Source organism: Equus asinus, chromosome 10, assembly GCF_041296235.1.
Source record: "Equus asinus isolate D_3611 breed Donkey chromosome 10, EquAss-T2T_v2, whole genome shotgun sequence".
NCBI classification, from domain to species: Eukaryota; Metazoa; Chordata; class Mammalia; order Perissodactyla; family Equidae; genus Equus; species Equus asinus.
This window is the reverse complement of record NC_091799.1, coordinates 41,565,097-41,579,800: the sequence shown is the minus strand read 5'-3', so window position 1 is coordinate 41,579,800 and position 14,704 is coordinate 41,565,097. Positions and strand designations below refer to the sequence as shown.

The 14,704-nt window shown below is 38.7% G+C and overlaps 1 protein-coding gene across 1 annotated transcript; it reads right to left on the bottom strand.

Annotated features, from left to right (window-relative positions):
* Positions 1-9,901: 9,901 nt before the first annotated feature.
* Positions 9,902-14,673, bottom strand: MRPL50 (mitochondrial ribosomal protein L50). Its single transcript, XM_014842212.3, has 2 exons — positions 14,509-14,673; positions 9,902-12,200 (listed from the first exon to the last, which is right to left on the bottom strand). The coding sequence occupies exons 1-2, from the start codon at positions 14,598-14,600 to the stop codon at positions 11,816-11,818; spliced, it is 477 nt and encodes a 158-aa protein (XP_014697698.1). The 5' UTR covers positions 14,601-14,673; the 3' UTR covers positions 9,902-11,815.
* Between the last annotated feature and the right edge of the window lie 31 nt (positions 14,674-14,704).

Below are 14,704 nucleotides of genomic sequence, written 5' to 3'. Positions count from 1 at the left end.
CTCTGGGAGGGGCTCATTTTGTGCCCTCCCTTGAAGATAGATTATGGGAGCATCTGTAAATCCATAACCTAATATATTTTTCATTTAAGTACATTTTATAGCTGATTTTTATTAGCTTTTAGCAAGAAAACATTCAATAAGCTTATTTTGTAATTTCGAAGTCTTTGTTATCTTGAATGATCTTATCTAATCAGAACATTTCTTCTAATAGCCAATGTAATTCCCCTGAGGCTGATGGCAGTTTGGTAGGACCCTTAGCCATATATGGAGTACAACCTGCTTTTCTGTCCAACCATCTCTGACCACAAAACAGGGTGTAACTATGTTTTTATCCAATTGTATTTTGAGACTGCAACCTGATGGTTAACAAGTCAAGAACTCAGACATGAAACAAGCTTAGTAAGATTTGGATAAATATTTACAGCTTCTGGAACCTCTAGTTTTTGAGTAATCATGCTGAAAGGTAGTGAGCTTGACCTTTTAAAGATTTCTCTGTAACCCGGCTCTTAAAAAAGAGCCCCAAAGAGGCCACTGCAATTTTAAATGATCCTGGGTTATCTTGCCAGCTGTTGACAGCTATCCTCATTTTGTTAAGCCCTTGCAAGTGTCAGGTTGAAGTCAGCCAGAATTCTGAGGGGAGGGTGCCCATTCGGGAACTGGTAAGCTTTTAGAAGCACAATTTCCCATTTTTCTTTTAGTTTTATTTTATCATAAAATCTGAACAATTTCTAGGAACAGTGTAGTAGGTCAAAAATGTGGGGCTTGTGAGTGTTACTCCCTAAAGAAAGGTAGTGAACACTCTCTTATGTGCGTCAGTTTCTCCTGCCAGCGGTCTAAAATTGCCTTAGAGGCTTGGAGCCTTGGAAGACCACTCCTCAACTGCACATCCCTGGATGAGACTTTAATTAATTAACATGAAATAGAGTTCCCTGTAGGATCACTGCACAACACAAGGATTGATCTGCCAACAGTTCCACAAGATTCTCAGTCACCCAAGATTGCCTTTCAGCTGGAAGGAGCTGGTGTCCTTTCTCTTCAGAGATGAAAAGTTTAGACTCCCATTTGTCTAACAATTTGTTCCAACTTTGTAGACACAATTCTTTCCAATTTAAAGCCAGATCAAAAAGGTCAGCCTGCCCCATTTACTCCAAAGTTCCCCCTGTGCTCCCCCAGGCTAGAAAATTCTCCCTAAGTTTTTCTTACCTGGGAATTCTCCCTAGGTTCTTCTTACCTAGGGTACATATGGGTACCACCTTAAGACACCTCGTCTTAAGGCTTTAAACAGCTCATATAAACTCTGGACCATTGACTTAAAATAAGGATGTCTGAGTTTCAGGAGAACTCACTGGGGTCACCTGAAGAATGCAGTGATTGGGGGGGTTCAATGGGCCCCTACTAGTACCAAACACCAGTTCAGTGTAGACTCCAGGTGGTCTCTGGTGGATTTCTCTGAAATCCTGCCATGATAATGCCAAGAAGTGTCAATGCAAATAATCCATAATCAATCTATAAATCAAAATTGGGGTGAGTTAATTATGACCCAATTTTCTCTTCTTTTTCTTTTTGGTGTGGAAGATTGGCCCTGAGCTAACATCTGTTGCTAATCTTCCTCTGTTTTCTATGTGGGACGCCACCACAGCATGACTTGATGAGCGGTGTGTAGGTCCACACCCAAGATCTTAACCCATGAACTCCGGGCTGCCAAAGTGGAGCATGCAAACTTAACTGCTACACCACTGGGCCAGCCCCATACTGTGAGCCAATTTTGAGGACTATAGCCCAGGAGAACCTTTCCACGAAGGAAGCAGGGTGCACAGAATGGTTATACACTATCTTGGAACAAAAAGCATATGTCACATATGACAGGAATATCTCTTTTACTGCTGTCATAAGATGCTTTGCTAGCACAGCAGGTCAGTGGTCACAAGGTGAGCACAGCAAGTCAGTGGTCAGCAGGTCAGTGGTCATGAGATGACTCAAAGCAGGTCAGTAATTAATCCTCAGTTTCTGAGGAGAAATGCTTATTCTTAAAGAAATATTGATATGGGGGAGCCAACATCTGTATCTTTGAGGGCATCATTCTTGGCTTTGGGACCGTGTAAATGTTTAAAGCAGATGTACAATGCCTGCTTAAAAGACCACATCAGGCCCTTCTGGAAAAACAAGGTCAGGCTGAATTAGTTTTAAACCAAATGGCTTCCTCATATACTCCGATATATCCTATTGCTTTTCACTTATTTATCAGTATGGAAGATGGATGAGTAACAGGGTATGGTATCCACGACAAGACAAACATTACTCTGCCTCTCTTGGTATGTCATTTGGGCCTGGGAAAAATGCTATAGAAGCTCGAGGACTGTTCCTTGCCTGGATAAAGACAATAGGTGAAACTTTTTCATTTCGCATTGAAAATAGACATGACACTGGACTTTTTCTGGGTGATATACTGAGAGAATAGTGCAATGAACTCGGTGGTTTGACTCCACGGGTGGCATCTTCAAATCTTTCAAAGAGATTATAAGTGACTCTAACACTACCCTTTTTGGCACAAACATCTGCCAAATCACCAGATGTTTTGGATGGCTCATAAGCCACCCTTGTACAACTTGGGGTATCACAGCTGTTCCCCTGATTAAGCTGCCTAATACCACAAACGATATGGGAGTGAACCAAAAATGTGAACTTATTTGGCCAGGTGACAGAACTAAGCCTCCTAGCTGCCAAAAGCAGACCACAGGTCTCCTACACCAGCAATTTCACAATCTGTTCTGTTCACAGATTGACAGAAGCACATGGGAAGTGGAAGTGTGTGGAAACTAACAAAGGTCATGAAATAATTACAGATTCCACTCTGACCTTATCTTTTTTTTAATTTAATTATCTTACTGTGGTCATATTGGTTTATAACATTGTGTAATTTCAGGTGTACCTTATTAGATATCAGTTTCCCTATAGACTGCATTGTGCTCACCCTTACTAGTCTAGTTTTTATCCATCACCATACATATGTGCCCTTTCACCCTCCCCCTCCACTCTGACCATCTTTGAGTCACACTGGTCTTTTTGTTTTACATGGTGACCAAGTGTATAAAGGGTTCCCACCTAAATGGTCAGGATGGAGTGGACTTGGATACCTGGTGCCCTCTGCTGACAAATACTCCACCATAAACACCAGCCAAATCACAAACTTGGGCTCATTTGTTCATAAAGTTGTGCCACATAAATGTGTCAGTTGAGAAATTGCAGAAAACCTGCTTGTGCATCACAACTTCAAGTTCTTTTCAGCATTGAGGGTCTTATTCCCAAGCTTTAGGGATTGTGAATTGTAAAAAACTATCTTAAATCTCTCCCTGGTAATGGAACAAAAGCTCAATAGCACCATGCAAACTTTGAAAAGAAATACTCCAGGCAGAAGTAACAGCTTAGCCTCTGTGGTACTCCAAAATCATCGTTCCTAGATACATTGACTGCCTAGCAAGGAGCAGCTTATGCAATCATTGGTGGAAAATGTTGCTTCTATGTAAACCAAACAGGACGAGTAGTATCTGACTTAAATCTGTTAAAAGAAAGGATTAATATTTTTCATCAGATAAATGAAGTACAGACATTCTGTTGGATTGATCTATTCCCAGGGCTGAGGGACTGGTTAATGGGATGTGGGGAAATGTGCTTCGATTTGTTCTCTTCTGTTTGTTCATCCTCATTCTAATGTATGTTCTCTTCTCTCTTTGCAGTTCTCTTATCACTCAGTTTCTAACCTGCTTTCTCTCTCCACAGCTGCCAGCTCAGCTTTCAATGCATGAAAATTCCAGGGAAGTTTCAGAGGAGGGAACTGTTGGGGCCTAGGACAGGCTGCCCCAAAATATCTCATAATGGCATATTGATTATTTTGAATTCAAGTTACGTGAGAAACAGCTGATGCAAAAAGGGCATTTTGACCCTCCATTCTCTGTTCCCTCTAAAATCAGAAAATAAATTTCCCATGTGAAAGGCACCCTCCCTGCACCAGGAGGTAGAGAGACACCTTTATCACCCAAGCCAGGGAATCCAGGACCAAGAAGCCTGTATAAAAAACCTTGTTACTTTTTTACTAATTTATTACCCCAAACCCAAACTATGTTTAAATTATTTACTAATTAAGCACCTAAACCTAATTTTATTTGTCCTGTCAAATCCTCACAAATGTATCATTTCTTCAGGTACAAAAGATATGTAAAATGCCTACTTTGTTCACTCTCTGAGCATCATTTTTTATGATCTCCCATGTGCACATATGAAATTGTTTTTTCTCCTGTTAATCTGGTCTTGTGTCAATTTTATTATTAGTCCAGCCATAAAAACTCAAGAGGGGTAGAGGGAGGTAATTTCCTTCTCCCCAGCACACTTATACTTCTTTGCAAATGACATCACTTTTTCCTTAATATCCCTGGTTTATTACATTTCACTACCAGAAAGCATCCCTGAACTGTACAAATATGTACGACATGTAGTTGTAGGGGAGGAAGACATTTCCTCTTCCCAAATGGGGGTTTGTCTGGCCGGAGAACGAATTAAATTCACGAGACAGAATAGCAAGAGAAAATTAAACAAAGCTTTATGAGGAACCATGGCCCGGGGCCTTTCTTCCTGAAGGAAGAAAGGGCACTGAAGAAGTGGGGTGCACAGAGTGGTTATATACCCCCAAACAGGGTGTTTCACATATGTTTGAAATGTCCCTCGCACAATAGTCACAAGATTGCCCTGTCGGCACAGTGCTTGATGGACACAGCAGGTAGTGGTCTGCTATCTCGGTGGGCGTAGCAGAAGGCAAGTCGATTGTCTGGAGCTGGGCGGTCACAGGTGAGCGCAGCAATCAGTTCCTAGCCTAAGGAAAGATGCTTAATCCTTAAAGAAATGCCAACGTTGGGAGGGGGAGGGAAGTTAGTTACAGGAGGTTACCAGACAAGCACAATAAAATGCAGATTTAAGTCCTTGCCTTTGGTATTGATTAAGAGTTTCTAGAGAGAAGGTCATCTCCTTTCTTCTTCCTGGTACAGAGAGGGAGGTACCTTTTACAGATAGAGATTTACCTTACAAATGGAAATGTGTCCTAATGAAGGGCAAGTTCCATTCCTCAGAGCCTCCTTGCCTGTCCCAGTTTATCAAAAGCAATCAGCCTCAAATAATCCTGATGCCAAAGAGACATATCTTGGGGTGGCCATTTCCAGGTCCCTACATAGTCAACTTTCAAGAAATATTTTCACAGAATGTAACTCTAACCTGTCATTAGACTTACATTAAATTAAAATCATCCTTCAAACAAAATAAAAATAGGAACATAATTCAGCTTCCCAGACTAAGAGAGTTTCTTCTATAATTTTCTAGGAAATAGTCTTTAAAAAGAGGGAGAAATATTAATGGGGATGGGGAAGATAGAATAATGAAAGGTTAACAAGTAACTTCAGATAGCCTTTCATTTTCCCTCAGAAATATAAATTCTGGCTTGATATGCTCATATTCACAAGTCACTATTGATGTCCTTTCTAAACAAAATCCGAGTCAACAGACATACCCTTATCTGAGCACTCTGGGAACCCCACAGCTCTCTGAGATTATAAAATGAGCAGAAAGACTGTTTGTCCTCATGACCTGCTAAATTCCAAACACTGGAGTTAATAATCCGATTTATCTCTCATTCAGGAGCTGAGATTTTAAACCATCTCCAATCAACCGAGAAGAGAGAGCTATGACAACAAGCCAAAGTACCTGAATTTTTCCTCTTGAGCCCTCATTTCTAGCAGTAAAGGAAGAATGACACTACTTAGAGTTGTTCTGATGGTCAAAACCTCTAAGATGTCTTTTGTAGTCTAACCGAGCTAACGTAAGAGAAGTACCAGTTAGTGCCCACTTCTTACTCTAGTTTCCTATTAACTTTAGAAATTTATTGAGTCCTCTCCTATTTTCCCTCTTTTCATTCTCTACGTTCTCTAAATCTCCTGCCCTTGGTGATAGCCCCTACCTTTCACTCATATATTTTATTAGTTTTCATTATAAACAAGTTGCTTGACCTCTGTTGGTACCATTTGGGGATATCCTTCCTCTGCAAATAAAGTCAAGGGCTTGGATTTACCACCCAAGCGTTCTGAACTAGCTGAGAATTACAAATGTGGCCACACTAACGGGTAACAAATACTTTTTCTTGGGCACAGTTTCTATTTTCAGAATTTGGATAACCCCAAATCTCCCCCGATTCCCTCCTGCTCCTCAACTAATTCACAGGGGCTCCTGAGACAGCTACAGAATGGAGCGCTAGTGAGATTTTACACGACAAGAAAATAAAAGCACCATCTCCATAAAATGATCAGCCAAATACTCCATAAAAAACTTGAAAACATAAGCAGCTAACTTGCGATTGACTTTTGCTACCCATAAAACTGATTAAGAATTATTAAGCGGAATACATAAAGAATTCCTAAAAAATTGTATTTATAAAACTCTCAGTTGAATATGAGAAAAAGACAGACACTTTATGGAAGAGGAAACACAAGTATAAGCATATGGAAAAAAGGCTCAATCTCATTAGTCATCAGAAAAATGCAAATTAAAATCATACGGTATATTTATACCTATAAGATGGCAAAAATTTAAAATTCTGAAAATAAGAAGAGTTGGTTAGGAAATGGGTCACCAAGACTCAAGCTCTGCTAAAGGAATGTAAATGGATGCAATCACTTTAGAAGGCAATTTGGCATTATCCACTAAATGTGACAATATGAATAACTTTTGACCCAGCAATTCCATTTCTAGAGATATACCCAACAGAAATGTGCACACAAGTGCATCAGGAAATACGTACAAAAATATTCACAGCAGCATTTTTCAAGATATTAAAAAACTAGATACAACCAAATATCTATTAACAATAAAGTGAATGAATAAATTTTGGCATATGCATACAGTAGAATACTATAAAGCAATAAAAATAAATGAATCACAACTACATGCAACAATCTAGATGAGTCTCACAAACACAATACTATTAGATGACAGGCATAAATGAACTCACATAAATGAATCTTATAAATTTATATGTGCTAAACTAAAACCATAAGGCATACTTTTAGAGTAAATCTTTGAACAAAAGTAAAGAAGGAATTACCAAGAGTCAGGATTGTGGTGAAAAAGTATCAATATAATTCACATTGATAGATTGCAAGTAAATGGATGAAAAATAACATAGCATGCAACAGTAAGCATAGGAAACTCAAAGTGGCTATACTAATGTCAGATAAAGTAGATTTCAAGATCAAGAATATTATCAGAGATAAAACATAATGATGACAAGATTACAAAAATCACAAATCCTAGGGCGGGCCCCATGACCTAGTGGTTAAGTTTGGCACACTCTGCTTCAGCAGCCCAGGTTCGGTTCCTGGGCATGAACCTACACCACTCGTCAATGGCCATGCTGTGGTGGCAACCCACATACAAAATAGGGGAAGATTGGCAACAGATGTTAGCTCAGGGCAAATCTTCTTTGGAAAAAAAAAAAATTCATAAATCCTAATCATGAATTTCAAAATATATGGAGTAAAATTTGACAGAATTAAAGGGAGAAATAGACAATCTCATAATCGTGGTTGGAGAATTTAACATCCTTCCCTCAGTAATTAATAGAACAACTTGACACAAATCAGTAAAAGCATAGATTTAAACAATACTATCAATGACCTTGACCTAATTGTTATTTGTAGAACCCAACAACTTCAAGTGCACATGGTACGTTCAACAAGATAGGCCATAAACTTCACCATAAAACTAGCCTCAATACGTGTAAAAATATTGAAATTATAGAATATTTTCTCTGACCACAGTGGAATTAGAAATTAATAAAAAGAGAGCTAGAAAATCCCCAAACGTGTGAAAATCAAACACACTTTTAGTAATTTAGTAATCCATGGGTCCAAGAAGAAATTACATCAGAAATTAGAAAATATTTCAAACTGAATGATAATAGGGATACAATATAAAGAAATTGTAGGATGAAGCTAAAGCTAAAAAGGGACGTTTATAATTTTAATGCCTTACATTAGAAAAGCAGGTCTACAATCAATAGCCTAAGACTTTACCTTAAGAAGATAGAAAAAAAAGAGGAAGGTAAACCCAAAGTAAATGGAAGAAAGGAAATAAAATAAAAGCAGGTATCTATGAAATAGACACTACACAATAGAAAAAAATTAACAAAGACAAGTTAGTTAAGAAGAGCAACAAAATTGATAAACTTCAAGCTAGCCTGATCAAATAGAAACAAGATAAAATACAAATAACAAATACTCAAAACGAAGGCGGGCTCATCACTGCAGATCCAAGAGACATCAGAAGGAAAATAAGAGAATACCATGAACAACTTTATGCCAGTAATTCGACAACTTAGATGAAATGAATAAATTCCTTGTAAAAATACAAGTTACTGAAGAATTGTTTCAAAGTAAAGGAGATTAAGTAGAAATAACGACAAAACACAAAGCATGAACCAGGATTGAATCCTGGATCGGGGGTGAAATTGTTACGAAGGTTATTTCTGGAACATTGGTGACATTTGAATATGAACAGTATATGATTAGTGTTGCATCAGTGTTAAATATTTTGAATTTGACATTTCAACGATGGAAAAAGCAGAAATGTGACGGTAGCTGCAGTCTGCTACTGTACAACTAGGAATAACATTGGAATTCTGTGGAATCAGAGGTTAATTTGAGAGATTACTTTTGATTCCAGAAACCGTTCAAGTAAAAACTTGAGGACTTTTGCACTGCAAAACAAGCTAGTGAAATGGAAAAAAGGTAATTATAGGTAAGATTAAGTTCAAGCATGCAGATACGATTGAGTTCAAGGTACTTGTCACTTTATACTTTAGGATACACAGAACCTATGCTAGTGGGATTACCAGTCAAAGCAGCAGGACCAACTTGTCCATTCCCAACTTTACAGTCACTAAATTTACACTGGAACGACTTCCATCTCTGAGTGGAAGGGAGTGTTATGGCAGACCAATACTCAATGAACTAGAAACGCCAGATAAAAAAAGAACATAAAAACTGATCATTTAAATATCCAATAACAGAAATATGGGTTGAATAATTATACAATATCCAGTTTTGAAATAATAAGCTATTAAGCAAATTTGTTATTCTCAAGACTATTTAAAGACAAGCAGAAATGTTCGTTATGTGAATGGGGCAAGGGGACATGATGTCACAGAAAATTTTAAAATACAGGAAAAAAGGTTTTTTTCATTTAGAAATATACCAGAATGTTAGGTGATTATCTGAGCACTGGGATAGAAATGTTACTTTTTGGCTTTCCGTCTTTCCCAATTGTTAAAAAAAAATGTGCTACCTTTATAATCAGAAAAATCACGTTAAAATAAAAAAAAAACCAGATGAGAAGCCCTTTTTATGCTGCTGGAAATATATATACTGTTTATAGAAGACCAATTTCTACTAACTCTGAATGTCTATTTTGTTAGCAGGTTTTATGTAAGCATACTTGCTCAACTCAAAAGCCCAACTAAGTAAAAATTATTGATAACTTTTATATAGCAATCACTTAATTTTTTTAAATGTAAACCTTCTATAATAACATCACACGTTTGGTTACCTCAGTAAACCAGTTAGAAAATCTAAGTTAATCTTTTCAGGAAAACTAGAGGTCATTATTCTGACCTAGTTGTTGTACTGGACTGTGAACCAGCGACGCCCTCTAGAGTTCCTGAGGGGTGTGCAGTTTCCCTCACCTGTTAGCTAAACTCTCCAGGACTAACTACTGTTGCAGAGGGCAGTATTTATCTCCCACCTCAATACCAGAATCCAGGGTGTCAAAGGATCAGAAACAGCCAAAATAAAACCAATGAACCAGCGAAGAAATAATTAGTAAAAATTTATTGTCCACACACCAAAAAGGCAGTTTGTAAACCAGGAGCACTCAAACCAAAACATGGAATGAGGTTCAGGGGTATATTGTTACAAAGGAGCTTAAACAGAACAGCGAGAAGACAGTGTCTCCAAAGTGACTGGAAATTATGCTAAATTCAGGACTGAAACTAGTTTTGTCTGCTCAGGGAAGCTTCAAGGCTGGTTTCCCTCTGCCTTTGATTTTAACAAGGGACATGTTACTCAAAACGTTATCAGCATCACCTAGGAACTTTTCAGACACGCAGAAACTCAGGACCCACTCTGGACTGTGGAACCAGAATCAGCATTTTTGAAAGATCCCCAAGTGATTCATCTATGTATTAAATTTTGAGGAACACTGCTCCAGGCTACAAAGGAGTACCTTCTTCCAACTTAACACTTATGTGAAGCCCGGTTTTGCAGTTCTCCTGCTGAAACCAAGTGTTTTTCCATCCTGCCCTTACCATCCCTTACTTCCATCTTGCCCTTTGCACACTGTTCTGTCTCCAGGTTGGAAGTAAAAGTTGTGTGGGAAATGAGATAACCAAATCCTGTACGTAAAATGCAAATGTTTCCATGCTGAACCCTTTGCACAGAAGCAAAAAAGATCTAACAGCTCCAGTGTTCAACTCCAGGGCTCTACTCTGGCACTCCAGACTTAGTTCTTAAATGTAGAGGTTATTGAAAATCTGACTGCCTGCTGATGACATTTATAGAGCATGACTGTATTGTACCTAATTTTTCTAATAAATTATTATATACCTAACTGACTTTTGCCCTCGTCAAAGCAGTCACCTTGGCAAAGAGAATAAATGAAATTTTCCTTTGTTTAAAACCTATCACTTTTCTCTCAGAATTATTAGAGCCAAGATAAGAAATTCCTTCTTCTTGTCTCATTACTCTGTAGCCGTATCTAAAGTCTGATAAAAAATAATCCCTAATCACTTCCTCATTTAATCATTTTGTGATTTAGAACCATCTGGTAACTTGGTATTCGAGTAATATCCACAAAATTAGTACCTCAAAGTCTGCAAAGACTTACTACCCTAGTGGATACTCACAGGTACTCAAGGCCACTTTTAAAAAATTACAGAAAAGATAAATGGTTTGAAATAAACATCATCTCCTTTGAAGAGAATATTCATTGAGATATAGAATCTGGCATATCTCTTATTTAAAAGAGTCAGCACTTAATAGTTGGCATATATTCTAATTTTTTCATTATTTATAATATTTAAACTAAGGAAATGATAAGGCAGAATAGCAAATTTCACCTTTAAAAAAATTAAAACATACAACTCACTTCAAGAAATCTACTTTAATTCCAAGAGACTCATCCAGAATGAACAGTATCATTTTCTACTATTTCTCCTCGTGCAGTAAAGCCAACAGTGAAACAACTTTCTATAATATACAATATAGATTTTTATGTTTCTTTTAAAATATCTCAGTTTCTTTGTCTATGTACTATATATAATACCATCTTAGATTTAAGAGTTCTAACAAAATTAAAACTTTTTCTTGCATCTACTCTTTTATGCCTATGAAGAATAGAGACCACACCTGAACACATAATGGCCTCATATCTTAAACCCAAGTTAACTAGTGTCTTCTGGAGAAGAAAGGTTTCATAAAATATTAATGACTTGATTCCATAAAAAAACAAACAAGTACAGCAAGTGTGAAAAAAGAAAATCCTGTTATTTGTCAATTCATGATAATATGAGGGAAAAAAGAGACAATGCCTTCTTCTACAGAAAATGTGGGTTTAGAGAAGAGTTCTGATAGGATTTCACATGGTCAAGTATCCAAAGGTTTGATAAGCAGCCCCCTCACTCAGAGGGAAAAAAAAATGATCTCAATGTGTTCCTCTTCTGAATTGCTCAGTAACCCCAAGTGATTTTTAAATTGGGAGGCAGATCACTGGCAATAAGTTCATCAAATTTAGACCTATCCTGAACAGGCACATTATAGAAATCAAGAACATCTCTGACCCTGCACATCTGATGAAGCCTAGAGTTAGGCACTGCATGGCCCAAGTCATCAGCTAAACGCGCCAAGAAATTGAACTTCAGACGAGCATCTTCCAGGGAGATGTCTTGCCACCTGCTGGGAAGAGATGAGCCAAAAACCTCCTTGACATGAGATTCCAAACGACTCTGGAGATCTTCAGGTGGTATGTACGCTCGGCTTCGTAAGGGTGGACACACTAAGATAGGTTCTTCCTTCACTTCTTCTGTGTTCTCAGCCACCACTGGCTTCTCTTTCCTGAAATGATCAAACAAATATGTGCATCTTTAGTTCACTGCATTAATGAAGTTAACAAGTTGACAAACACCAGACTTAATCTTGCCCATCAATCTAAATCAACAAATAATTTGCACACTTACTACTCTTCTGGGCACTGTGGAGAGAAGAAAGAATAAGACGGGTTCCAGGCCTTGGAAGCTTATAGTTGAATTGAACTGGCACAGGCAGAAAACAAAAGCTCATTAGATTCTACACGCTCTAAGAATTCCCATGGATGGGTGAAGAAAGTAAGGTGTCTGTCTAGGATTCTCAGTCCTCCAAGATCCAAACCCAATCCGCCTCAGTAACCTCATCTCCCCCTAATCTATACACCCTCTATGCCCTACCCAAACTAAACGACTGTTTCCCATTTTCCTAACGTCAACTATATTGTTTCCCATTTTCCTAAGGTCATGTGTTAGTTCAAGTTATATCCTGTCTGAAATGCCTTCCATCACCACCAATTTCTCACTTCCCCTTTAAGTTCCAGGACAAAACTAGTCTCTTTCAAGAGGCTTTACTTGATTTCCCCAACCAAATATAACTGCAAGTTCCTCTGATTTCCTATAGCACTTTATATTGCTCTTAGAGCATATCGCATTCTACCTGAGTTTTAATTTTATTTACATTCTACTTGTCTTACTAGATCAGGGTTTCTCAACCCAAACATTACTGACATTTTGGATCAAATAATTTTGTTGCGAGATGCTGTCCTGTTCATTGTAGGATGCTTAGCAGCATCCCTGGCCTCTACCCACTAAATGCCAGTAGCCCTCCTGTCCTCCAGTCATGATAACCAAAAGACATGGTCAAATGTCCCTTGGTGAGCAAAACTGTCCCCGGTTAAGAACCACTGTGCCAGATTAAGAAGTCCTGAATACAGAGACCTGTTTTACTGATTGTAAGGTCCTTTGAAAAGTGCTTGAATAACTATTGTTGAGTACATGGGCCAACGTGAGGGAATCTGCCTGATACACCATTTCAGTGCTTAATGAAATATTTGCTCATGAACTGACTCCCGTTTTCCAAGGAGTTGGCATCGGATTGGGACTGGTCATCTGCACAGATAGAGGAAGCACCAGAAATGCACGATGTCTGGCCAAGAATATGGTTTGTAATGCTACTCCTCTTTGTCTACCCAAAGACTCTTCCAGAAATGTATCCCTCTTTCTGCACCGATTCTTTATTAGCTTCTCCCCATCTACTAGAGGATCCCCGGGGTACACAATATGCTGTAATATCTTCCATCTTTAAAGAAAAAAATTCTTCATGGACCTCATATTCCTTCCAGCTTCCTTTACAACAAAACTTATCAAAAGAGTTAGTTGTGTATACTTATAGTCTCTACTTCCTCACCTTTCATTTTCTCCTCAAACTACTCCAGTCACATCTCGTCAGAATGAAATGTAATCCATTCCTTCCATCTCAGTAATCTCTTAAACTGCTCTAGTTTTCTTCATAACTTACCACTTTCTGAAATTATATTCTACATTTGTTCATTTTTTCCTCCACCAGAACATATGCCCTAAGAGGACAAAGATTTGGTCTGTCTCATTAATAACTGTATCTCTAACACCCAGATACCAAGCATATAGTAGACTCTCTACAGATATTTGCGGAATGAATGAATGGAACACATTTGAAGGAGCTTTGAGAAATAATAACAAACACTGACCAAAAAAGGGGGGAAGCTAAAAAATACTTGAGCTGATAACAAAAATCCTTCTGGACTAAAGGAGTTTTTGTTTGAAATCTGAATGTGTACATTGTTCCCTGAGGTTCCCACAAATTTTGATATCCTAACATATCTGAATCAGAGATTTACCTTCAAAAGCTTCCACACAGCGCTGTGGGAAAAGCAATGGATGGCGAGTTAAGAGACCTGGGTTCTAGATGGAGCTGTGCCATTAACTTGTTTCGTAGCTTTCAGCAAAATATTCCTCTTTGTGGGGCCTCAGTTTCCTCACAAGTCAGAGGACTTAAGCTCTGAGAAGGGACTTTGTTTCCGCTGCTGTGTCCTACTTAGGGAAATGCTGGGCAGGAGGAGGCGTGTAACAACTCTGTCGAGCGACTCAACGAATGAACAAACGAACAAAATGAGGAGGCTGCACTTCATCCCTGAATCTTAGAGATCTCAACACTCAAAATCCTAACGCACTTTCTCAGCCGCAAGCCCAGGGTCCTGTCTTAATAGCACCACACTCCCTTTTAATTCGTCCCTTCATCCTGCTTACTTTCTCTCCTTACTTTCCGTAAATGTGACCCACCGACTACCCTTCCGCTTTACCTGAATCGAGACCAAAATTCTCTGCGGGGCGCCCCTGAGACTATCCACGTGAGGCCTCTTCGGGTAACGCCGGACACCCAGAGCGCCGCCATCTCCGAGGGGAGTTACAGACCACAGCTCCGCCCCCAGCCGGCAGTGACGCACCAAGACTAGCCAATCGAGTGTAAGCTTAGTGGCGGGCGCTCCTTTTTTCTTG